The sequence below is a fragment of the Ipomoea nil genome, unplaced genomic scaffold (genome assembly GCF_001879475.1).
Source record: "Ipomoea nil cultivar Tokyo-kokei standard unplaced genomic scaffold, Asagao_1.1 scaffold0146, whole genome shotgun sequence".
In the NCBI taxonomy this organism is placed as follows: domain Eukaryota; kingdom Viridiplantae; phylum Streptophyta; class Magnoliopsida; order Solanales; family Convolvulaceae; genus Ipomoea; species Ipomoea nil.
In genome coordinates, this window is record NW_017616574.1 from 2,585,302 (window position 1) to 2,610,316 (window position 25,015).

A 25,015-nucleotide genomic window follows, 5' to 3' on the forward strand; every position below is an offset into this window, starting at 1 on the left:
CAGTTAAAATACTGCATACAATCGTACATACATTTCGACATATTACATTCAAGTTTGTACATTTTATTAGTGAGATGGCATAATAACGGCAAATTATATCGTGCACCAGGGCGCACAATGGTCGAAACGACGTCATTGTGTATCTGTTTTTCTTTTACAAATTCTGTTTTCCGTTTCTACCGTTAACTTCTAAAAAAAAAATCCCCTATTTCGAATGTACATAAACTCATAATAGAATACATATAATATAATATAATACACAATATGTATAAACTCTTTATATAATACAATAAACTCATAACATAATACACAAACTTTTAACAAAATACACAAACTATTAACATAATACACATAAATTCTTAAAATAAAAAACAACGTCGTTGCACAATATAACAATTGCATAATAACCATATCACATTCCGTGTAAAAACATTCAATTATATTAAGCTGAAAACATTTTCTTGAATCAATTATGTGAAATTCAATTATATTTTTGATAACTTTTGTAATAGTTGAAGAATGCGCTTCGTTTAAATAAAAAAGGAATAAGGGTCAAATACGTCATCGAACCACACACAATAATGCAATTAGGTCACTAAATTCAAAAAAACTACAATTAAATCCCTAAACTAACTTATTTCAAGCAATTTGTCCAATTTGAAGGTTTTCCCTTTTTCTAACAGGTCACCCAATTTAAAATATATTTTAAAAAATAATTTTTTTAAAAAAATTAATTAAAATAAACTAAAATTAAAAAAAATTAAAAAAAAATCGTCTCCGTCCCTTCGTCTCCGGCATCATCTCCATGGCCGGAGACGAATGGACGGAGACGAAGTATTTTGTTTTTTAAATTTTAGTTTATTTTATTTAATTTAAAAAAAAATATTTTTAAAAAATATTTTAAATTGGGTGACCTGTTAGAAAGGGGGACAATTTGTAAATTGGACAAATTGTTTGAAATGTGTTAATTTAGGGACTTAATTATAACTTTCATGATGCCGGAGACGAAGGGACGGAGACGAAGTATTTTGTTTTTTAAATTTTAGTTTATTTTATTTAATTTAAAAAAAAATTATTTTTAAAAAATATTTTAAATTGGGTGACCTGTTAGAAAGGGGGACAATTTGTAAATTGGACAAATTGTTTAAAATGTGTTAATTTAGGGACTTAATTATAACTTTTTTGAGTTCAGTAGCCTAATTGTATTTTTATGTGCGGTTTGATGGCCTATTTGTCCCTTATTCCAATAAAAAATGTAAACTGATAATTGAAAAATATATTATGTTTTATACATATGATACTCAAAAGTCTTCTTTTAAAAATTTGAATCTCTAATCCCAAAGTCACGACTCGATAGAATATTTGGAATGACGTAAATTATGATAACTCAATGCCTCAGCAGATAGAGCCAAATGCATATGATACTCTGAAAAGTAAAAAGTTAAGATGGTAATTGGATACTCTCAATCGTTATGCTATGGACCCGTGTCCAGCATACATTGTGGACACGGTAACGGTACCGTTAGTGGCATCGTTATCTTTCACTATTTTTTTTTTAAAATTTCTGACCGCTTCGTTATAGGAACATATGTTCATAATTTTATCACTATATGTTCATAATTGTAAGTTCATAATGTCAGAGCTTTGTGTTCATAATTCCGTAACTGTACATTCATACTTTCATAACTGTACATTCATAATTCTGTAACTGTACATTCATAATTCAATAACTGCAAATTCATAATTTTCGAAGCTCTATGTTCACAATTTTAGAGCTCTATGTTCATAATTTTATCACTATATGTTCATAATTGTAAGTTTATAATGTCAGAGCTCTGTGTTCATAATTCCATAACTGTACATTCCTAATTTCATAACTGTATATTCATAATTTTCGAAGCTCTATGTTCACAATTTTAGAGCTCTATGTTCATAATTTTATCACTATATGTTCATAATTGTAAGTTCATAATGTCAGAGCTCTGTGTTCATAATTCCATAACTGTACATTCATAATTCCACAAACGAATAACGCTGTTAACGCCTTAACGGCGAGACAAAATCATTTTTTTTAAACTGAAATGTACGACGTCGTTTTGGACTCGTGTCCACGATGCATTGTGGACACGAGTCCACAGCATAATTTGCGCAAATGCATATGATACTCTCTGGCATGTTTAGTTCATGGAATAGGTCAAGAATGGAATAACATTCCTTGGAATAGACCTATTCCATCGTTTGGTTGGATCATTTTGTCATGGGAATAACATGTCTAGGAATGAGCTATTACCTTCACAAAGGGGAATAGCCATTCCTAGGGGGGCCTTGGTATTAGCTATTCCCATGCCCTTAGGAATAGCTTTTATATCACAAATACCAAAAATACCCTTTGCACATTATATAATATTTATATTTATTTAATAAATTTAATGTATTATATAAATGTATATATTTAATTATTTATAATTTTTATCTATCAATCTATATATATATATATATATATATATATATATATATATATATATATATATAAAATTAACTGTATAAGACTCCTTAATTATGGAGCCTTAGCTCCTAAATTAAGTAGCCTGCTCATCTGCATGCCTAGCGGCGGATGGGCATTGCAACCTTGCCTAGCGGATGAGCATTGCAATTGAAATTAGGGAGCCTTGAGACTCCTTTTATAGGAGCCTCAAGGCTCCATTCCTTACTTCTCCAACCGATGTGGGATAAGTGGAAAAATAAATATAAATATAAATATAAATATTTATTTGTATAATAATAATAATAATAATAATAATAATAATAATAATAATAATAATAATAATAATAATAATAATAATTATTATTATTATTATTATTATTATTATTATTATTATTATTATTATTATTATTATTATTATTATTATTATTATTATTATTATTATTCTTGACAGGATAATAGGGCTGGCACCCGACCCGGATCACAAATGGGCATTGACTCAGCATCACATGGGAACCCAACGGGCAGAACTCCAACGGTTAGGAATTCCAACAGGTGTCACCTTTATTGTCTTTGAAGCCACCATTGATGACACCTTTGATGAGAGAGAGTTAAAGCATCAACGCCTCATTCATGACTCTTCATATTCTTGCCGTTAGCTCAGCTCCCCAATGATGACTCTTCATGTTGTTACCGTTAGGACCTAGCATAAATAGAACTTCCCTCAGCTGAGCAGGGGACACACTGTACTTTCTATACTGAGACAAAAGGCAATACAACTATTGTTACATCTATTGTTACTTTGTCACATCATTTGTTATTCTAATATTATTACCGGTAACGTTTTTACCGTCATTGGTGCTTTCATTGAGAGCATGAGTCCAATACTCAAGCAGGCTACAACACTACTCTTTTTCTCTTTCAACAGCAAGCCTGAAAGAATGGCGTCCCGCAGCTCCCACGGTTCTCGCAACGTGAACAATGGCAATGCCTCAGGTGACCTCCGGGACCAACTCACCAACAATCGCGGAGGGGACCTCCGAGAACAGCTCAACAACGGGAGGCCCGGGGACCTTCGAGACCAACTCAACAATGGAGGGGTAAACCAAGCCGTGAACAGGAGGCCCGGGGACCTTCAAGACCAACTCAACAATGGGGGGTGAACCAAGCCGTGAACCTCCAGGCGACCGCCGATATCATTCAGCAAGCAGTGACGGCGGCGCTAAATCAGGTGGCGGTGGGACTGCAAGGCCAAGTGCCCACGCCGCGGCCCCAGCAAATAGGGGTAGAGGCCCAAAGAAGTGGACCGGCCAGACGACAACCAGGCCCTTCCCAATCTGCGCCAGAACGATTGGGACAGAGGGCGCCCGTGCGGCAAAGATTAGGATCACGGGCCGAGGGGTCCTCTACCAGAGGCCCTCACCAACACGAGAACAGACAAGCCGAGAGATCACCCACAGAGGAGGTAGGCGAGTCTCGGGAGCCGACCCCACGCCGACACGTTGATGAGTCGGCCCTACGTCGACACTTGGAGGAGCGACGCGTCGATGAGCCGGCTCTGCGTCGGCACTCGGCGGAGAATCGACGCGCTGATGAGCGGGTCCCACACCGACCCTTGGATGGACGGAACGTCGAGGAACCCGCTCCGCGTCGACACTCAGATAGACAGCACGTCGATGAACTAGCTCCACGCCGACACATGGAGGAGCGGCAGCCGGCCCCACGTCGGCACCCTGACGAGTCGGCCCTGGTCGAGAGGCTGCAGAGAAGAATCGAGGAGTTAGCAAGAAGGGTGGAGGCACGGGAGCAGTCGCCGGAACCTGAGGTACGGATGGCAGCACCATTCTCCCCTAGCATCATGGACGTACCTTTGCCGAGGGACTTTAGGTTGCCCGCCATCAAGGAGTACACGGGGGCCACTGACCCACGTGTCCACATGACGAGGTACAAGGCTGCTATGGTAATGATCGGGGCAGGGGACGCCATCATGTGCCGAGCGTTCTTGTCCACACTGGATGGAGCGGCCCAAGACTGGTTCAACACCATCCCAGATGGGTCAATCCAAAACTTTGGGGAGTTGTCCAAGAGCTTCCTAACATACTTCTTCGGTAGCATACATCGCAAGAAACCATTCTCTCACCTCTGTGTAGTGAAGCAAGATAGAGGCGAGAGCCTCAAAGACTTCCTGATCAAATGGAAAAAGGAAGTCAATAATGTCTACGACTTCGACTCCAAGGCGGCGACCCCGATATTTATCCATGCCTTAAGATCAGGGTATTTCCACAAGCAGCTGAACGCTCACCACCCCCGCTCTTACGAAGATCTGATGAGGACGGCTAGCCGCTATGCCGAAGCAGAGGACGTCGACAGGAAGAAGAAGGACGAAGAGGATGGTAGGAAAGATGGGAAGCCTGGGAAAGCTGGTCCGCCCAGCCAGGCACCACTCTCGAACCACCCGACCGCAGGGAAAGGCCGAGACCACGAACGGCCTCGCCTGGTCCCGTTGCGTAATTTGACTCCTCTTACCCATCCCGTCAGTGTCATTCTAAAGCAAGCTGAGGAGATGGGAATGGTAGAATTCCCCGAGGAGTGCATGAAGGTCTCCCCAAAGGCAGACCAAACAAAGTACTGCAGGTTTCATAGGCATGCCGGACACGATACGGATGAGTGTCACGTTTTGAAGAGACAAATAGAAGACCTCATCCAGCAGGGCTACTTCCGACATTTCGTCAAGCGATCCAAGCAGCAGCAACAGTCGCAACACAATCCACCAAAAAATGTCTGGAGGAATGAGGATGGCACCGAGCCGTCCACCTCAAACGCCAAAAAAAGAGACCACGACCAAATATCTGAGCAGAGTGATAGCGAGAAAGAAACCGAGGTGGCGCCCAGACGACAAAAGAAGCACACCATACACTTTATCTATGGTGGACCTGCAGGGGGCGACACGCCCGCGGAAAGAAAGAAGTGGAGCCGGCGGCTATACGTGGGAGAAGTGGCGAGTCTTCCCAGAGAAAAGAAACAGAGACAGGAGGCCATCACCTTCTCTGATGATGACCTCCCAGACGGCCCGTTACCCCATCGTGACGCCCTGGTAATTGAGATGGACGTCAATGATGTCATTATCCGCCGCATCTTAGTCGACACGGGAAGCTCAGTCAATGTGATGTATTACGATGCCTTCACCAAGTTAGGGATACTTAGGAACCAGCTCAAAGAGGTACGTACCCCACTCACTGGATTTACGGGTGATTCAGTGGAGACGGAGGGGTCAGTGGTCTTACCAGTGGAGATAGGCACGAGCCCTAACATTCGCAAACTTGACTTGGAATTCATCGTGGGTAAGACTCACTTGCGCGCACAACATCATATTGGGGAGACCGGCACTGGAGAACCTCAAGGCCATAGTGTCGGTGGAACACTTGTGTATGAAGTTCCCCACTCCGAGCGGGATAGGGGTCGTCAGAGGAGACCAGCGAGCGGCCCGCAGTTGTTACGTTAAAGCATGCAAAAAGATTGGCAGAAATGATCTATAAGTCCACACCATCTGTAAGGATGATCGATCGGGTATGGAGCTAGGAACATTTGATTAAGTATTTTCCTTAATATTCTAGTAGTCGTTTGGAACTGGTGTTTGGAAATAGCGGTCCGCCTGCTTTGCATTCTGAAATCTTTTGGAATAATATCTCGTGCTTATGGTCCGCCCATGTTGTTTCAAAAAAAAAAAAAAAAAAAAAATTGGCTGAGGGCGCGCCTCAGCCAAGGCCGAGGCACACGCCTCGGCCAAGTGGCCGAGGTCACGCCTCGGCCCCGAAAAAAAAAAAAAAAAAAAAAAAAAAACGATCGGACGAGGCTACGCCTCGGCCGCGATCAGCCGAAGCGCACGCCTTGGCCACGATCGGTCGAGGCCACGCCTCGGACACGATCGGTCGAGGCGACGCCTCGGCCACGATCAGTCGTGGGGTTGGCCGAGGCGCCCGCCTCGGCCAAAGCCGAAGTCCGTCTCGGCAAAAAGAAAAAAAATGATCGGTCGAGGCTACGCCTCGCCGCGATCAGCCGAAGCGCACACCTCGACCACCTCAGCCGAGGCACACGCCTCGGCCACGGTCGGTCGAGGCGACGCCTCGGCCACGGTCAGCCGAGGCGCACGCCTCGGCCACGATCGATCGAGGCGACGCCTTGGCCACGATCAGTCGAGGCGACGCCTCGGCCACGCTCGGTTGAGGCGACGCCTCGGCCGGAGGCATGCACCTCGGCCTGCCTAAGCCGCAGCCTGTATCGGCCAGCATAAAAAAAAATCATGTGTGATTTGGAAAATAAAATCACATACTCGGGATCAATCGGGATTCTTCACGATATCAAGCAAATTCAGCTTTACTCCCAAGTCAACCCAAACACATCCGTTGCCTCAGGAGTAGGGGGGACTGGTGACAGGATAATAGGGCTGGCACCCGACCCGGATCACAAATGGGCATTGACTCAGCATCACATGGGAACCCAACGGGCAGAACTCCAACGGTTAGGAATTCCAACAGGTGTCACCTTTATTGTCTTTGAAGCCACCATTGATGCCACCTTTGATGAGAGAGAGTTAAAGCATCAACGCCTCATTCATGACTCTTCATATTCTTGCCGTTAGCTCAGCTCCCCAATGATGACTCTTCATGTTGTTACCGTTAGGACCTAGCATAAATAGAACTTCCCTCAGCTGAGCAGGGGACACACTGTACTTTCTATACTGAGACAAAAGGCAATACAACTATTGTTACATCTATTGTTACTTTGTCACATCATTTGTTATTCTAATATTATTACCGGTAACGTTTTTACCGTCAATTCTCTCTCACACACACATGCATATACATGTATATAAATATAAATATAAATAAATAAATAATATATATATATATATATATATATATATATATATATATATATATATATATATATATATATAACATTCAGTATATCATAATCATATTCATTATTATTATTATTATTATTATTATTATTATTATTATTATTATTATTATTATTATTTTGTATAAGGGTATTTATGTCTTTAAAACCTATTCAATTTCTATTCCTTTAACCAACCAAACACTGGAATACAATTACTAAAGTCTATTCCTTCAACTAACCAAACAACAGAATACAATTCCTATTCTATTCCTTACCTATTTCATTTCCTGTGGAATAGCATTCTTATTCCCTCCAAATTTATTCCGTGAACCAAACGTGGTGTCAAAAGTAAAAAAGTTAAGATGGTAATTGGATTAAGTGTACAATTTCAAATAAATTGGGCCGATAAAGAAATGAAGCAATCGTTATGCGTTGGACCCGTGTCCAGTATGCATGCTGGACATGGGTAACAGTGCCGTTAGACACTGTTATCTCCTTTTTTTTTTTTTTTTTTTTTTTTTTTTTTTTTAAATTTCAGACCACTTCGTTATAGGAGTATATGTTCATAATTTTATTACTATATGTTAATAACTGTACATTCATAACTCCATAATTGTACGTTCATAACTCTATAACTGTACATTCATAACTCCATAACTGTACATTCATAACTCCATAACTGTACATTCATAACTCCATAATTGTACATTCATAATTTTCGAAGCTCTATGTTCACAATTTTAGAGCTCTATGTTCATAATTTTATCACTATATGTTTATAATTGTAAGTTCATAATGTCAGAACTCTTTGTTCATAATTCGATCAATAACTGTACATTCATAATTCCATAACTGTAGATTCATAATCTCATAACTGTAGATTCATAACTCCATAACTGTAGATTCATAACTCTATAACTGTACATTCATAACTCCATAATTGTACATTCATAATCTTCGAAGCTCTATATTCACAATTTTAAAGCTCCATGGTCATAATTTTATCACTATATGTTCATAATTGTAAGTTCATAATGTTAGAGCTCTGTGTTCATAATTTCATAATTGCATAACTGTACATTCATAATGGCATAACTGTATATTCATAACGGCATAACTGTACATTCATAATCCAAAAAAATATAACGCAATTAACGCCGTTAACGAAAAAACGCGCGTGATTTTTTTTTTTTTTTTTTTTTTTAAATGACGTCGTTTTGGGCCCGTGTCCACAATTCATTGTGGATACGGGTCCGGGGCATAATTTGCCGAAATGAAGTTTGTACCACTTTTTGGGCCTTGAGGATCAAAAGTGGACCCGTCAAAGCCCAGTTCCGTATCAGGAAAATAGAGCACAGGCGAGTTGGCGAAATATTCACAAAGTTGAACGGAGGCCAGAAGTTTCGATCTTCATAGAGGTCGCCGGAAAGCCACTCAAACTGTACGCCCTAACCTGAAGATCCATTCAAAAAACTTCGCCATGATCAGTATTCTCACTCAGGTAATGCAACAATTTCCGATTCGCACTTCGCTTGCGGTTTTTTTTTTTTTTTTTTTTTTTTTTTTTTGACATACTTTGTTATACGCAGGAGCGTTTGCTGGGAGCAGCATTAGGGAGCATACTCACGGGGGTGGTGGTATTTGAGCAGCGCCGGAGTATTTACAAGACCGTCTCTGATACTCAATCTCATTTTTTTCCTCATTCTCAGGTAAAGTTTTCTACAATTTTAGCTGAATATCGATTTTCGAACCCTACGTTTTGGTACATATTTTCCCTGGTAGATAAATTTCAGAACATTTGAATTTTTTTTCCTGAAAATTGAGTTTGTAATTTTGTATTTTTTTTTTTTATTGTGTCTGACATCATTAGCAAGGAAATGTATGTACTGAATTGAACCAAAACGATCATATTGAAAATTGAACTTGAATTCCAAAAGCTTTATTGATTATATTATGTAGCTGGAGCTAGCTAGATGTTTAGCAAATTAAGATGTTTTGGCATTTTGCTAATGTATAATGGGCTAATGGCTTTTAAAAGAAAATATGTTGTACAGGTAACTCTACTTGCTCTGTGCATGATTTAGTATGCTGTTAAGCTCATATCTTTAGGTTGTTCCTGTGATGAACACGTTATATGTGCCTTTAAAACCAAAACAATCATATGAAAATTAAACTTGAATTCCAAAAGCTTTATTAATTATATTATTAGCTGGAGCTAGCTAGATGTTTAGCAAATTAAGATAATTTCCATGCACTCTAGTTTTGGCATTTTGTTAATGTGTGTACATGTAGCTCTACTTGCATTGTGTATGATTTATTATACTGTAAAGCACATATCTTTAGGCTGTTCCTGTGATGAACACGCCATATATGCCTTGAAACCTTCATACAAAAATAAACTTGAATTCCAAACGCTATGTTAATAATATTGTTAGCTGGAGCAAGCTAGATGTTTTGCAAATTAAGATCATTTCTATGCACTCTAGTTTTGGTATTTTGTTAATGTGTGTACATGTAGCTCTACTTGCATTGTGTATGATATTTATTATACTGTAAAGCACATATCTTTAGGCTGTTCCTGTGATGAACACGCCATATATGCCTTGAAACCTTCATACAAAAATAAACTTGAATTCCAAACGCTATGTTAATAATATTGTTAGCTGGAGCAAGCTAGATGTTTTGCAAATTAAGATCATTTCTATGCAATCTAGTTTTGGTATTTTGCTAATGTATAACGGCTTTTAATTGAAAATATGTTGTATAGGTAGCTCTACTTGCGTTGCATGTGATTTATTACACTGCAAAGCTCATATCCTTTAGGCTGTTCCTGTGATGAACTTGCTATATATGCCTTTACTCAATTACATTGTATTACTGGAAAGTGCCGTGACTCAACCAACTGGTCCTTTAGGTTACACCTTATACTCTCTATCTCATTGGGATGGGTAGGCAAACTTATTAAAAGCGCTTGCTTTTGCGCTTTAAGCGCAAAAGCAAGGCGAGCGATGGCAGATCGCCTCGCCTAGGCAAGGCGCAGTAGCGTGAGAAAGCGCGCGCTTGAACGCGCTTTTCTGGCGAGGCAACGAAGCGACGAAGCGGCGAAAAGCGAGGCTTTACTATGCAGAGCGCAAGTCAACGGTCAAAAAGAAAAAAAAAACACGAACAAAATAAAAAAAAAAAAGGACGATTCGCAAAACCCTTCACCGCCTGTCTCACCCCTTTGCTCACTACCTCACCTTCACCGCCTTCACCGAGAGTCATGGCTGCCCTCGGGAAACCCTTCTGCCTCACCTCATTTAAACATCTCGAAACCCTCTGTTCTGCGCCTCTGCTCACTGCCTCACCATCACCGCAAGTCGTCGTTGTCGCTAACCTTCCTCGCCGGCGTTGCTGCTGCCTCGCTCTCTCTCTCTCTCTGTTTTTTTTTTTTTTTTTTTTTTTTTTTTTTTTTTTTTTTTTTTTTTTTCTCTTACGTTGAATGAAGAAGATGACTGAAATGTTAAAATAGAGTTGGAGACTTGGAATCTTACTCTTGGCTGGACACTTGCAGTAGGCAGTACTGAGTAGCATTTATTGTTAACACTAACTTTTTTTTTTTTTCATTTTTTGTATTAAATTATGTTTTAAAATTATTATGAATATATTGAATATGTGATATTTTGATGACTAAATGACTTGAATGACTATTTTGATGACTAAACTTTGTATTATTATAACATTGAGGAGTTCCTATATATGTTATTTTGCATTACTATTTAAGTATTTTGAGTATATATTGATTTTTTTAAGAAGCGTCGCTTTATGTGAAAAAGCGTCGCTTCGCTTTGCGCTTTCGCTTTAAAGCAAAGCCCGGGCTCATCGCTTTGGTGCACTTTTTCGCTTTAATAAGTTTGTGGGTAGGTACTGAAATGGTACAAATAAAATAATGTACCTGTTAATGAGTTCAGCTGTACCATCAAACTTGCAGTTAAGCCGCTGGCTGCAGTGGATACATAGCCCATAGTATCTACATGCCCAGTTGCCCACTATATCTCACCATCAAATTTCTGGCTTGACAGTGAGCCATTTAGATCCCTTCATTGGTTCATTTCTTAATGTCTTGGCTCTTGTTTGGTGGTTTAGGAAAGTATCATATTGACACTATTTAACCTTGGGTTAGTGACTGTGCTTAGGAAGGAAAAATTATTCTTATGCTCCATATTATGATTTTTTACTTTCTGTGTGATTTGTACAGTGTGTGAACACCATTTTTTTGACAGGCCATCATATAAAGGTGCATTTTACCCAGTGAATTTATGAAATATCTTTTGCACTCCTAGTATGCTTATGAAATCTAGGAAAGAGAACAATTGGGTTATAAATTTGAGAGAAATAGAACTCATAAATCATTTAAGTTTACAGTTAATAAGTATGCAAGAGAAAGTTGAGGCTTTATGGAGCTTGTATTGAAATTTGAAAACAAAATCTCAACAGGTTGCAGTGATATTGGTTGTGATAAATTGCAATAGTGCTTAGGCCATTAAAAGAGGCAATTAACAGTGAGAACCAAAAGATTTTACTCCAAGGTTAGGAGCCAGAATGGTATAGACTACATACTCATGTAGTATTTGCCTATTTGGCGCGGATTTCGTTCAAGAAATAAACAGCTTACTAAAATTATGTATTGAAGCTTTTATAGTCCAAAAAGCATCAACGAAACACCAAAAAGAGAAAAAAAGGTTTTAAAGAGAAAATATTTTTCAAGAAGATTCACAGTTGCAGCTTTTCAGGAAGCCTCTTTTTCATTAAGCTACAATTGGGCAAAACAAGCACTAGGAAGTCCTCTCCCTACTTCAGTTAAAGTTTTCATTCTTATGGTTATACCTTTGTCATCGGTTAATGCAATTACAAATATTATGCTATTTGGAGAGCATTTCTGTATTACTTTTTAGATAAGCTTTTCTCTCAGCACTTTGTATATAAAATATGGTATGCCCTTGGTCACTCCATATGAAGTCAAAAAATGTTGGAAACCTTTGATAGCTTTGAGGGCATCCTACTTGTATAGCAGCTTGAGAACCTTTAATCACTAATGTCTTTTACTATTTACTGTGCTATTTCTCAATCTTGTTCTAATATTGTATATTCATATTACAAAAACAATGCATGAATGCAGAAAGCAACTTGAAGTTCAAAATCATAATTTGTGAACTGCTAAACTATCTTTTTTTAATTTCTTTTCGTCATGCCTAAGATTTTCAATTTTGATTTATAGATAAAAGAGCCTATTTTTGAAAAGGAGCGCCGCTTTGAGTTTGCACACCTATGGAATAAAACAGTGGATCAGATTATGGGACCTGTCATCAAGTCTGTCAGCTCCCGTGGATGGTAGAAATCATTGTGCAATTCTAGAGCTGCTTCACAAACTTTTTACTGTCGTTTTGTAAAATTCATACACCTGCACATGCAATGGCTTCCTTTGAGTTGTAGCCTTTTGTTTCATAGTGACTGAAAGAGGAAAGCAACCATGTTCTGCTGCAATGATGCAGCACATTATTAGGTTGCTTGTTTTGTGACATTTATTTGGAGTCATGTATTGAAGAAACTTAATTCTATTAATGTACCAATAAAAAACATGGAGAGTTCTATGGTCTTCAGTTCTTGATATTTTCCTCTTCTTTGCATGGAAGTCATCCATTATCATTGTATTTTGAGTCAAGGAGATCATTTTAGGAGTGGAAGTTGAACTGACACTTGAACCGGATTCTATTATTTGTACTCTATGTTGCAGGTTTTTTGTGTTCAATGCCTCAATGGTTCAAAGACCTAATTTCAGCTGTTTACCTATTTTATTTAGGATTTAAGCTGTTTTCAGGCACTAAGCTTTTCTATTTTTATGAAGGAGTTGGTTTCAGTTTATGCTAGTTGAAGAATGTGTTCAAAGTTCAAATGTTCTATAAACAGATTCCAATTGTTTTTAGTCAGCACTGACTTGTAAGATGTCTGTGGATTGTATGCTTAAGTAGCTAGAACGATTCAAGTTTGCATATGGTGACAGGTCTTTTTGATGGTCCAAAGGTTATGGCTGAATAATATTACTGCATTACTTATGTTACCACTAACTAAATACAAGCAATAGTAATATCTCACATCTCAGGAAGAAAAGAGACGGCAGAGGGGAAAGGAGGAGCGAAGCATGGCATCATCAAGCTTCTCCATAGACTCTAATCAGCCTCTTAAACTTCAGGCTGAGCTATTGCAGCATTTGCTTTGTTCAAGTTGCGCTTCCGTGCAATCACCATGAAGAAAACACCGAGTGCCAAAAGTACAGCAAATGCCAATCCAATCAGTATCCCTGCTGCTCCTCCAGCTCCAACCCTGTGCTTCCCTCCTTCTCGAGCTGCTGTGCTTTCATGAGCAAGATCTGACTGAACAGAAGAAGCCGTGGGAAATGGTGAGCAATCTGACTCTGATCTATCGCATAAACTTAAACTAGTAGTATTAGCAGTATTATTGTTGCTATTCTGGTGTTGAGTATTAGGGTGGAAAAATGCATATGCTTCTGGCGAGATTGCAAGTGGGCTCTCGTAAGCAACTCCGTGGGGAGATCGCTCTTGAGCTCTGACAATAGAGGGTAAGAAAATAAGTGCAAAGAAAAGAGTGGCTGAAGAAGAAGCCATGGTTATAGTCATGTCTTGTTTTGTGTTCAAGTATAGGAAAGTGTGCTAAAATGATGTTGTATATGGAATGTTTGCACTTTGGAAGGGTTCTTATAAGCTGGTATTTAGTAGTCATAATGAGGGTAGTGGTTGCTTAAACTAGAATTTATTGCAGAAGAAAAAGTAGGGAACCAAATGATAGGAATATTATCAATGCCTTGGACACTCTAAGGTTTTTCCTTTCTGCTCCTTAGCCACTCATTCCCAATGGAGTTCAGGTGGTATGCTATGAATCCATATGATAGTATGATACCAACACGGTTTAGGTAAAAGGTGTTCGGTTCCCTTTTAAGCAAAGTTTAGGTTCAGACCTTGTGAACTAAACAATAAGAGCATCCTCAATAGGTATAGATTTTGAGGAGTTTTTGTAGGTGTGACTAGGAAAGAGAACATGGGAGAGATAAAAGGGATAGAAGAAAAAAAAAAAGCAAAGGAAATTATGGTTGGGTTCCTTCACGCGACAAATACATCAGCTTTTCAACTTTGGTGGGACCTATAGTGCAGATAAAAACCAGGTATTAGCAGGAAGACCCCAAATCTTTTCTCTCCTCACTCTCTCCTCCACATAAGCAACCCAACCTGCAAAAACCATCCAAAATCCCCCTATTCGGGATGCTTTGGTTATGATAGTGTTATTCAATAATCAATAGTTGGTCAACTGTATAGTAGTTGAAACTTATGTGATTGTCAGATATTGAGATGTCATAGGACTAAAAAACAGATAGTAGTTGAAATTCATGTGATTATCAGATACGGAGATGTCATAGGACAAAAAAACAGAGAATCTAAATACGTATATAGCAATATACATATGGTACATTGATGAATATACGTGTCTATTACAAATATGATGACTATCATAGCATTCATCAGGGATTTTTTTATTTTTTTATTTTTTTTTTGTGGTTAATTGCATCTTGATTAGTGCAATTAGGGTTAATAATTGTATCATTTATTGGTGCTTCTGTTCGTGCTGGTTGGATGAATAGTGAACCATGAAAGGGCTCTGAAATCATGACTCTTATGGCCTATGTATTATGTGGTAGTGAGTACTCATATTATGGCTTATTAGAGCTTTCAAAAAAAAATATTATGGCTTATTATTAGGGCTAAATTATGCTTAATAATGTCCTACCTATTTAAGGGTCAGACAGTATAGTTCAAACAAAATTTACCAGGGTAAATAAGGGCTATGATCTCTTAGGTTTAATCAGTTCATTATTTATTAACTTCAAAAATTTACCATTCAATTCAATTCAATTCGGCCAGCATTGGTGACACTAGTACAACATATAATCATATATACTGTTTTTTTTTTTTTTTTTTTTTTTTTTTTTTTTTTTTTGTACAAGGTAATATCAGTATTTGGGTGTCGGGGTGTATGGGGCTCTTAGGGTCGGGGATTCAACTTTTTGGCAGAAGAAAAAAAATCTTACTTAGCAGAACACGTGGAATTCGCATTCAATTATATCTTGCATTGTGGGTTTAGGTTTCCATTAATGGAGAATTAAGCAGAAAGTTAAGTGGGGGTTGCTTGGCTTAATGTTCCAGCAAAGGCAATGAATTATAATAATTATTGGAGTAAAAAAGTGTACTTTTTTATAACATAATGGGACTTGTATATGCAGAGGGAAAGAAAAACGCATGCTAAAGAAAATGCACTCTTATGCCAACTCATCCCACAAAGGTCAAAATGATAGTATTAAAATCATGTCTTGACACACATGCTGTCTAATCCCTCACCCCTCAAAAAAAAAAAAAAAAAAACCAAAAAAAAAAACCCTCACTTGTTTATCTATATACATAGGGAAGGGTTTAGGTGCGGGAATGGTTTCTCGTGCGGTTGTGCGTTGGACGCACCTTAAGCATTAAAATGGCGTACATTAATTACACAAATCACCATGCACCTTAAGCATACAAACAAAGCACTTTAAAAACACAAATCATTCACCTTAAGTACATAAACCACGTACATTAAACACCAAGTGGGTTATGGTTCATTAGTATTTGGTTGGTCCCTTATGTGGGAGGTTCGAGGTTCAAGTCTTGTAGTAGGCGTAGATTGTATATGTAGGTATCACCCTTCCTTTGTAATAAAAAAAAAAAAAAAGCACATTAAACACAAAATTTACGCACCTAAGATTTTAAAATGGCCCACATTAAGTACAAAACCCACGCACTTTGAGTTTTATCAACTACTCACATTAAGCACAAAACTCACACACCTTAAGCACAAAGTCACGCACATTAAGCAAAAAACTCACGCACCTTAAGCACAAATCTCACGCACCTTAAGCATAAAATCCACGCACTTTAAGTTTTACTAACTACTCACATTAAGCACAAAACCCATGCACGTTAACTCGTTAAGCACAAACTCACGCACATTAACCACCTTAAGCATAAATCTCACGTACCTTAAACACAAAATTCACGCACTTTAAGTTTTAACAACTACTCACATTAAGCACAAAACCCACGTACCTTAAGCACAAACTCACGCACATTAAGCATAAAATTCCCGCACCTTAAGCACAAATCTCACAATCGTTATACCGTGCACCAGGGCGCACAATGCATTGTGCGCTCTGACCAAAACGACGTCGTTTTTATTGTTCAGATTTTGTGTATTATGTTAAGAGTTTATGTGTATTATGTATTATGTTAGATTATGTATTTTCTATTATGAGTTTGTGTATTCTGTTAAGAGTTTATGTGTATTATGTTATGAGTTTATGTGTATTAGTATTATGTTAGATTATGTGTATTCTGTTATGAGTTTATGTGTATTATGTATTATGTTAGATTATGTGTATTCTGTTATAAGTTTATGTGTATTATGTTATGAGTTTATATGTATTATGCATTATGTATTATGTTAGATTATGTGTATTTTGTTATCAGTTTATGTGTATTATGTATTATGTTAGATTATGCGTATTCTGTTATGAGTTTATGTGTATTCTGTTATGAATTTATGTACATTCGAAATAATTTTTTTTTTTTTTTTTTGAATTTAACAGTAGAAGCGAGAAACATGATTTCTAAAAAAAAAAAAAAAAAACATGGTCAAACGACACCGCACAATGCATTGTGCGTCCTAGTGCACTAATTTTCCCAAATCTCACGCACCATAAGCACAAAACTCAACAACCTTAAATTTGACTTAAATGCAAAAATTATCAAATTGCCACCGTATTTTTTTTTTTTTTAAATTTTGGTAATCTTGGACCTTGATTTAAAAAAGATCAATGGCTCAAATTTAACCCCTCAATCGCACCGGGGACTACCAACCACAGCAGAACCCAGTTCTATATATATATATATATATATATATATATATATATATATATATACATATGAAAAACTTCATAAGCATAGAAACGATACAACGTATCTAATATCTAACGGGTGCCTTTGATTTAGATTATCGCATTTTCTTAGAACTGTATTCCATAAAATTTGACATTACCTCACCTTCTTCCTTAAATTACTTTTGGCCAAAAAGTAACCAAGTTTAAGTGCGTATAGAGATTTTCTAGTGTGCTGATTGACACCAACACCAATTAGATTTTTTTTGTTATACTGAGTATTATTAGTACCAGTGTTAATATCTAATATAATCAAGCATACTAGACAAAAATATATAATACATTATTGTACTTGATGACAAATACTATTGGGATCAATATTGATCGACACCATAAAAAATACATGATTCTTATGTTTGGGATAATATTAAAGGTACTGAAATTTGTGCCAAAACATTATTATACTTGATGGCAGATACTATTGGGATCAATATTGAATGACACCATAAAAAATACATGATTCTTATGTTTGGGATAATATTAAAGGTACTGAAATTTGTGCCAAAAAAATGTAGAGTAGAATACTTTTTTAAAAAGATGCAAATCCAAGAATATAAAGAAAATCAACCAATAGTTGAGATGCATGACCTAAAATAGTGGAGGAAATAAGTAATAACCCAGGAAGAAAAAAGGGCATGGATCAATAGGAACTAAGCTTTAAACAATGTGAACCAATAAGAATTTAGCTTAAAAAATCACAAACTTTTCTACTACTGTATATTATATATACATCAATGAACTGTTGCTCACATTTGTTATCTACTGAAATAAAATATTTTCATCATGGACCCAAAAAAAAAAAAAAAACACAAAAAACACAAAAAATCCAAAAAAAATTGAATGAAGAAAATTAAAGTGTGACAAGAATCAGAGATCATCATTAGTATCCTGTAACTTGTATCTTCACTTGTAGTCTGAAGATTTGCAATATAAACAACATAGTTTTTGGAAAAAGAAGCTCTTAGACATCATCTTCTTCTTTGGCATTGGCATTGGCCTTGGGTGAAAGGAAATAAAGAACCAATTCACCTACAAATCATCTTCTTTTTGGCCTAGAGTGAAAGGATAAAGAATCACTTTAGCTACAAATAACAGAAAGGAGCAGAAGTCTGCAACTCTGCATCTTGGCTCTCAAACAGGAACCATACAAATGTTAGAGATGACAGAGCAGTAACTTACCTCACATGAATGAGGATGTCATTAAAGGATTCCAAGTAGCAGTGCAGAAATTTCAAGTTTGGCTCCTAGTCATACATATCATTTAGGGAAAATTGTAATTTATACCCCTTACAAATATGCCAATTATCAATGTCACCCCTGAATTTTAGTAGTATAAATGTTGCCCCTTGTTAGAGAAATAGGGTGTTAGTTGAGAGGATCTCTCTTAGCCTTAGTTTTAGGTATTTGAAACCTATGGCTAGGATTAGTTCTTGTTTTACACCCCTCAATTTTCAAAACATGACATATATTGCCCCTCCCCTAATATGAAGAAGGAGAAACATTGTTGTCGACGGAAGGAGGACAACGAAGAAAGAAAAATGGAGGGAAAAAACGTGGTCTTCGAACAGGGAAAACGGCGGGTAACCACATTTACACCACTAATAATTCAGGGGAGGGTAATATATGTCACATTTTGAAAATTGAAGGGTAACATTTACACCACTAATAATTTAGGGGTGACATTGATAACTGACATATTTGTGAGGGGCATAAATTACAATTTTTCCTATCATTTACGTGGCATTTGGTTCACAAATAGGGAAAAGAGGAATAGTATTCTAAAAAGAAAAGAACATAATATGAATGCTATTTCATTATTTGGTTAGATTAGTGTACAAATCTCGATAGAGATAAAAAAGAACAGAAGGCTACCTGCATGTGATGCATACGGATCGTCATGCATTGATGCCATCAATTGCATTTGCAGGCAAGAGATACCTTATCATAAAAGCTAAGTTCCCTCCCAAGGCAATTTTAAGAATATGATGATAGATGGATAGCTTTTTGTTTAGTGCAAAAATAGTAAACACAATGAAAGCAATAGCTTTCGAAGTCCCACTTACAAGAAACAATCCTCGAAAATTATCAAGGCTCAGGGTATTGAGTTGAGTCCCTGCATTGGCAAGAGGCAACAAAGATGACTGATTCTTGAACCACTTATCCTCCAACTCTTTAAGCTTTCCTTCTTCTCTAAGCCTGACAATGGCTTCTGAGATCTCTGGGACCAAGGCTGAACCCTTCTGAAACGCCTGCTAAGACGCCACACAATCATTATACCATAGACCATGGTAGATGAACCACTAACAAAAGGTTCATTTTTAGTATATTGAATATTCATTTTTTGTGTACTGAAGGTTTATTATCTAAAAAATGAACATTCAGTACATTAAAAATGAACATTTATCTGTTGTCCACATTATAATTTGCAGATGTCACAGAGGTATGTCAATGTCATCACTGAAAACTCTTGTATTGTTCACTAAGAATTTGTTACAAATAATAGAGGAGAAGGTTACTTACAAAAGCAAAGCCATTTGTAGTTGGTGCAGTTCCAACCAGTGCATATTCTGATGGATACTTAGCAAGAAAGCACTTGAGATAAGGAATTTCATCCATTATACCTCCAACACCACCCTTCTCACTACCTCTTGACAAAGCTTCGCGATAATCTTCAGGAGAGTGGTAGCGTCTAAGCCTGGCGTCAGCAAAATTCGTGTTGTTAAAAACAACTCCTTCTGAAATATAGCGGTAACCTAAATAGTCCCCTTTTGCAAATTTGATCCGTTCCAAAGTCAAAAGTGAACTTAGTGTTGCTGTATAGCTCGAAGAGATTATGAGCACTACAAACAACCAGACACTTACTACAAATCTTGACCAATTACTTACTAATCTTTCTCCTGCAATGACAGTAATAATAAAAAAACATGAATTACTTTTTTTTTTTCACTCATTCCCATTAAGAGTAAACAACTAAGAGTTAATTTCTGTTTCCACAACATAAACTTAGAGGATGGTAATAAAGTAAAGAACTTACTGTGTGCATAAACAAGAGTTGAAGAGGCAAACCACAACACTGTTCCAATTTGCTGACCCAGTGAACCCTGAAACTCTTCATTCCTTTCGTGTTCAATCATCCAAACAATAACACCAGTCATAATGAAGGAACCTGCTATCATCATCCATAGATCTATGTTGAACGGTTGCAAGAAGAACCATGGTCCTGTATTGCTCAATCTTGCTACGGTTCCAACTCCAAGATCAGTATATGGCATTGCAAAGTCCGCATACGATGATCTATTTGAAGTGATAGTTATGTCTCCCACGACAACATCAAATTTCTAAGCCATCCATAGGATTACAATGTTAAGCACTAACAAATACATGTATGTATCTCATGAAATGAAAATGAAGTAGATTAAGTGCAACCCAGCCAAGTTGGTCAAGCTGTTGGTTTGGTAACTACAAGGTTCCAAGTTTGACTCCCAATAAGAGCCGCCTATTGACCTTCTTGGTTTCAGCCGGTCAGCTATGGGTAACCTAGGCTGGTTACCTCCTTGTGATCTTTTGCCGGCTAGGGTCACAAGGTGGGGTTTACCCACACACCCACGAATAATGGCTGCGGGTTTCTCTCATCATCCAAAAGAAAAAGAAGCAAATCTTGTCCTTGTAAAGAAAACTAGAAAACAAAATATTGGAATTTGAGGAACAGCCTCAGCTAAGAGTTTACTAAATGGTTAGGAGGGGCATAGATCTAATTATCTATATTCTATCCTTGAAAACCCAATTTGACATAAACATCTGGAAACCAATGCACACCCACAGATAGTGGTTGCGGGTTTCCCTCATCATCCAAAAAAAGAAAAAGAAAAAAGAAGCAAATCTTGTCCTTGTAAAGAAAATTAGAAAAAAAAAAATGTTGGAGTTTGAGAAACAGCCTCAACTAAGATTTTACTAAATGGTTAGGAGGGGCATAGATCTAATGATCTATATTCTATCCTTGAAAACCCAATTTGACACAAACATTTGGAAAGCGGGATTACCTGAAGGTAGAGCTGATAAACAAGCTCATTGTAATTGGAATGTCGCGTTCCATTATCATCCACAACCAAATATGGGACAAATTCAAAGGATAGTTCATAGGATAAGCTCTCAACGGCAGCAAGGAACACATCCACAGAAAAGCCTTTAATACTAGTTGTATTTGATCTAACATCATGATGGACTTGTACAAATTCCTTAAACACCTGCTTCCAAGGTACAGCAACTCTAAGCATTTTACCCAGCCAATCTCTCGTTGGAATAGTCAAAGATGGCCCTGGCCAAATAATAGAATCAAGGTCACTAGAAAAATTCATTGAGGGTGTTTGAATGGTGAATCCAACACCCATAGTCCAAAACCCAGCTCTTCTCCCACCGGGGCCTATAACATTTACTACTTCACATGTTTTGGAAGCAAGTTTCCCATTCTGAAATTGAAATTCACCAGACAAACCTACAAACCTGCTATTCAATACCTCCTCTAGTACTAATGAGCTACCATCACTTGAAATGGCAATGCTTGTCAAATTCAGGAGGTCCCTGCATCGTTCTTCAGTTGGAGGGATTCTTTTCCCGGCCTTTTCAATGGCCATTGCTAGTGCCCATACTGCATCATATCCCCATAAACCAAATACATTCAACTCCATAGAAGCTTCTATATTGGACTTTCTAAGCCACTTCAAAGTGAAATTTTGAAGCTTGCCTGATGCTGGAATGTAAGGTTTGAATCCCAATGATCCCTGCATTGATTCAATAATAGCACCATCAAAGGTATGCAGGAAATTCATAGTTTTATCCGATACGATCCAAGCATAACCTTTAGCCATCAATCCTAATCTTTTTGCATTTTCAAAAAGGAGAGGTGTCAAGGAAGCTGACAGGTGCACAATGAAAATTGATGTCTCCATTTTCTTGAGCTTATTTAGCTCTTCTATAATTTGATGTTCTTCAGCCAAAGGTGAAATGGCAGTCTTATAAACCATACGCACACCAACCTCTTGGAAGAGATCAATCATGCGGGAGAGATCTTTCATCCCATACTCGGTTCCATCATGGATAAGTACGACATTGCTCCAATTAGCTCTTTTTACGAATGCAACAATGCCTTCCAGTCCTGTATCCTCATCTTGAGATATTTGAACAAAATAAGGATATGCATTTGGGGACAGTACTGAAGAAAAAGAAAACATGGGAACTCTAGCTTTATCACTTAGCCTGGCAAAAAGTGTCACCTCATTCCACAATTCTGGTACAATAATTGCCCCCACCTTAACATTCTCCAAAAGGTCTACAGCTGCAATGCAAATGTATTATTAGTCATGCACCAAAATGGTAAAACTGTATCTGCAGATTGTCTGCTCTTCTTGTGTAGCATAAAGCCAGAACTTTTTAGCACTAAAGAAGTAAAGCTTAAACTTTTTCTGAGTAAAATCACTTGTAAAAAGATTCTTCTACTTTTACTCTAAAGAACCCTTAAGATTAATAAAAGTACCTTATGAAACAGTTCAAAAAGTAGCATCAAGATTTACTGAGGTTTCTACAGATCATGTTGATCCACCGGGATATAAATATTATATGGCGCATTTCGTCGAACAGTTTTCAGACTTAGTAATGTCATCCAACTTCCCCGCCCCAACATATATACTTCAAGAATGTGATATTTAACGTCAGCTTTTCCAAAATAAGGCATACTAAAGTTACACCATTTTTACGACGGCAATGCATTTACAGATCCACTTTTGCAACAATTTTAACTTCGATCCCTTACAAAATGTCTGGGTGGAGGATAGACTCAGTTTTCGAATTGAGTATAGGCTCACTCGGTCTCATTTAATACGGAGTAGCATATTTACTTTACATTTTGTTTAAAATAGTTTTTGGATTTTTTTATTAAATAATACTAATTTTTAAATAAATTACAAGAATAAGGTTCAAATTGAACACTGACTTAACCTGAAAATGCAATTAAGCTACTAAATGAAAAAAGAAAGTGAAATTGAATCATTGATCACTCCAAATATATACAATTTTACCTAATAGTAAGTTAACAACCATTTTTTCCCGTTGTTTATTTATATGGATAGTGAGTTGACATTTTTAAAATAATTTTTATTAAAAAGTAAAATTTAAAAAAATTGGGGTGGCGACCCGGAGACGAAGGAGGGATAGATGTGGGTCGTATAAAATGAGTGTTAATATATACACATATATGTATTATATATATATATATATATATATATATATATATATATATATATATATATATATTTATATTTATATTTATATTTATTTTTTTAAATTTATTTATTTTAATTCTCATTCTTATTTGCTACCAAAGATAATGATTTCTATATTAACATTACCACGTATTTGATTCACATTAATTATCATTCATTTTAATGTTTAAATCAATTAAACACACTCTTAGTTTTATTATTTGTGAAACAAATAATTTAAGCTCACCGTTGGCGAAAGCAAGCAATGGGTCGCCGGAGGAATTCCGTAGGTGAAGATTAATCTTGGTTTCATAATCAGTATTTATACCGTAAAACTCATCAACTGCCATTTCAACTGTCTTCCTCACAACCTTCCCCACCGGAGATCGCTCGTCCACAACCAATCCAACCTCGAACTTCGCCGGATACGATGGTCCACAGCTTCCTCCGTCAGCCGCCGGTTCACCGCCGAAACTCAGTGCAATTACTGACATAACGAGGATCAAGAGGCGGATTATTGCAGTGCACATTTAACTTCGACTGATCAATGGAATATCAGACCTGCAGAATTTCCTCAGTGTATGTATATGTGATATGATGAAGACAGATAGAAGATCGACCGTTCTTGAGAATTGAAGCAGATCAGATAATATATATTATATATATACAGAGAGAGAGAGAGATCGAGAGAGACACATGCATATTGATGCGTGTGTATATAGTATATATGTACCATGTACATGAATTGAATTAACGTTAAATGTGGAAGAAAGTTGTGCAAGCTTAAGGTTTCCAGGAAACTTACTTTAATTTTATACTATATGCAGGCCAGGCTGCGGTTGACTTAAAGAGTTAAAGGTACGTAGGTATATAATGGTAGGATAGGTCAATAGGGAGGGGGGAAAACACCTTCAAGTCTTCAACATGCAGATGCATGTTTTGTGCTTTTAGGAAAAAATATGAAAATTGGGATAAATAAATATTAAGTATTGTGTACATTATTCTCTTTCATTTAACAAGTTAAATTCATCATACATATTGTCATGAATGAAATATCTAAGTGACAATGGAACACATAAATATTTTATTTTATATATTTTTAGTTAATGAGACTTGACTAAAATGATTTATAATTCAATTTTTTTTATCATATTATTAAGTTTAGTTTTAGAAACTACATTAAGAATGTAATACTAAATACAAAAAATAAAAAATAAAAAATAAAAAATGCTTTTAAAAAAAGTAAGAGCATTAATAATGGATGATGAGTTTTTTGTTTATAGGAGGGGGAGGGGAGGAAGAAGT

General features: G+C 37.1%; 3 protein-coding genes and 1 long non-coding RNA gene across 5 annotated transcripts; 2 read left to right on the plus strand and 2 right to left on the minus strand.

Annotated features, from left to right (window-relative positions):
- Positions 1-8,721: 8,721 nt before the first annotated feature.
- On the plus strand, positions 8,722-13,033 carry LOC109173287. Its single transcript, XM_019322551.1, has 3 exons — positions 8,722-8,885; positions 8,974-9,093; positions 12,642-13,033. Exons 1-3 carry the CDS (start codon positions 8,865-8,867, stop codon positions 12,756-12,758), a joined length of 258 nt encoding a protein of 85 aa, XP_019178096.1. The 5' UTR covers positions 8,722-8,864; the 3' UTR covers positions 12,759-13,033.
- Positions 9,101-10,529, plus strand: LOC109173303. Its single transcript, XR_002052874.1, has 2 exons — positions 9,101-9,915; positions 10,062-10,529. It is a non-coding gene; the product is annotated as an uncharacterized LOC109173303 (long non-coding RNA).
- A 569-nt stretch (positions 13,034-13,602) lies between the features above and the next one.
- Positions 13,603-14,046, minus strand: LOC109174133. The gene has a single exon (XM_019323427.1). It carries the CDS (start codon positions 14,044-14,046, stop codon positions 13,603-13,605), a length of 444 nt encoding a protein of 147 aa, XP_019178972.1.
- Positions 14,047-18,143: 4,097 nt separating this feature from the next.
- On the minus strand, positions 18,144-24,287 carry LOC109173181 (glutamate receptor 1.3-like). Of its 2 annotated transcripts, XM_019322472.1 has the most exons (8): positions 23,958-24,287; positions 22,490-22,788; positions 21,497-22,234; positions 20,491-20,794; positions 19,977-20,353; positions 19,329-19,705; positions 18,636-18,700; positions 18,144-18,508 (listed from the first exon to the last, which is right to left on the minus strand). In XM_019322472.1, exons 1-6 carry the CDS (start codon positions 24,238-24,240, stop codon positions 19,352-19,354), a joined length of 2,355 nt encoding a protein of 784 aa, XP_019178017.1. In that variant the 5' UTR covers positions 24,241-24,287; the 3' UTR covers positions 18,144-18,508; positions 18,636-18,700; positions 19,329-19,351. The 2 variants fall into 2 exon arrangements, with proteins under 2 accessions (XP_019178017.1, XP_019178007.1); XM_019322462.1 differs by lacking the exons at positions 18,144-18,508; positions 18,636-18,700 and having other exon boundaries at positions 19,233-19,705; positions 21,497-22,788.
- Positions 24,288-25,015: the final 728 nt, after the last annotated feature.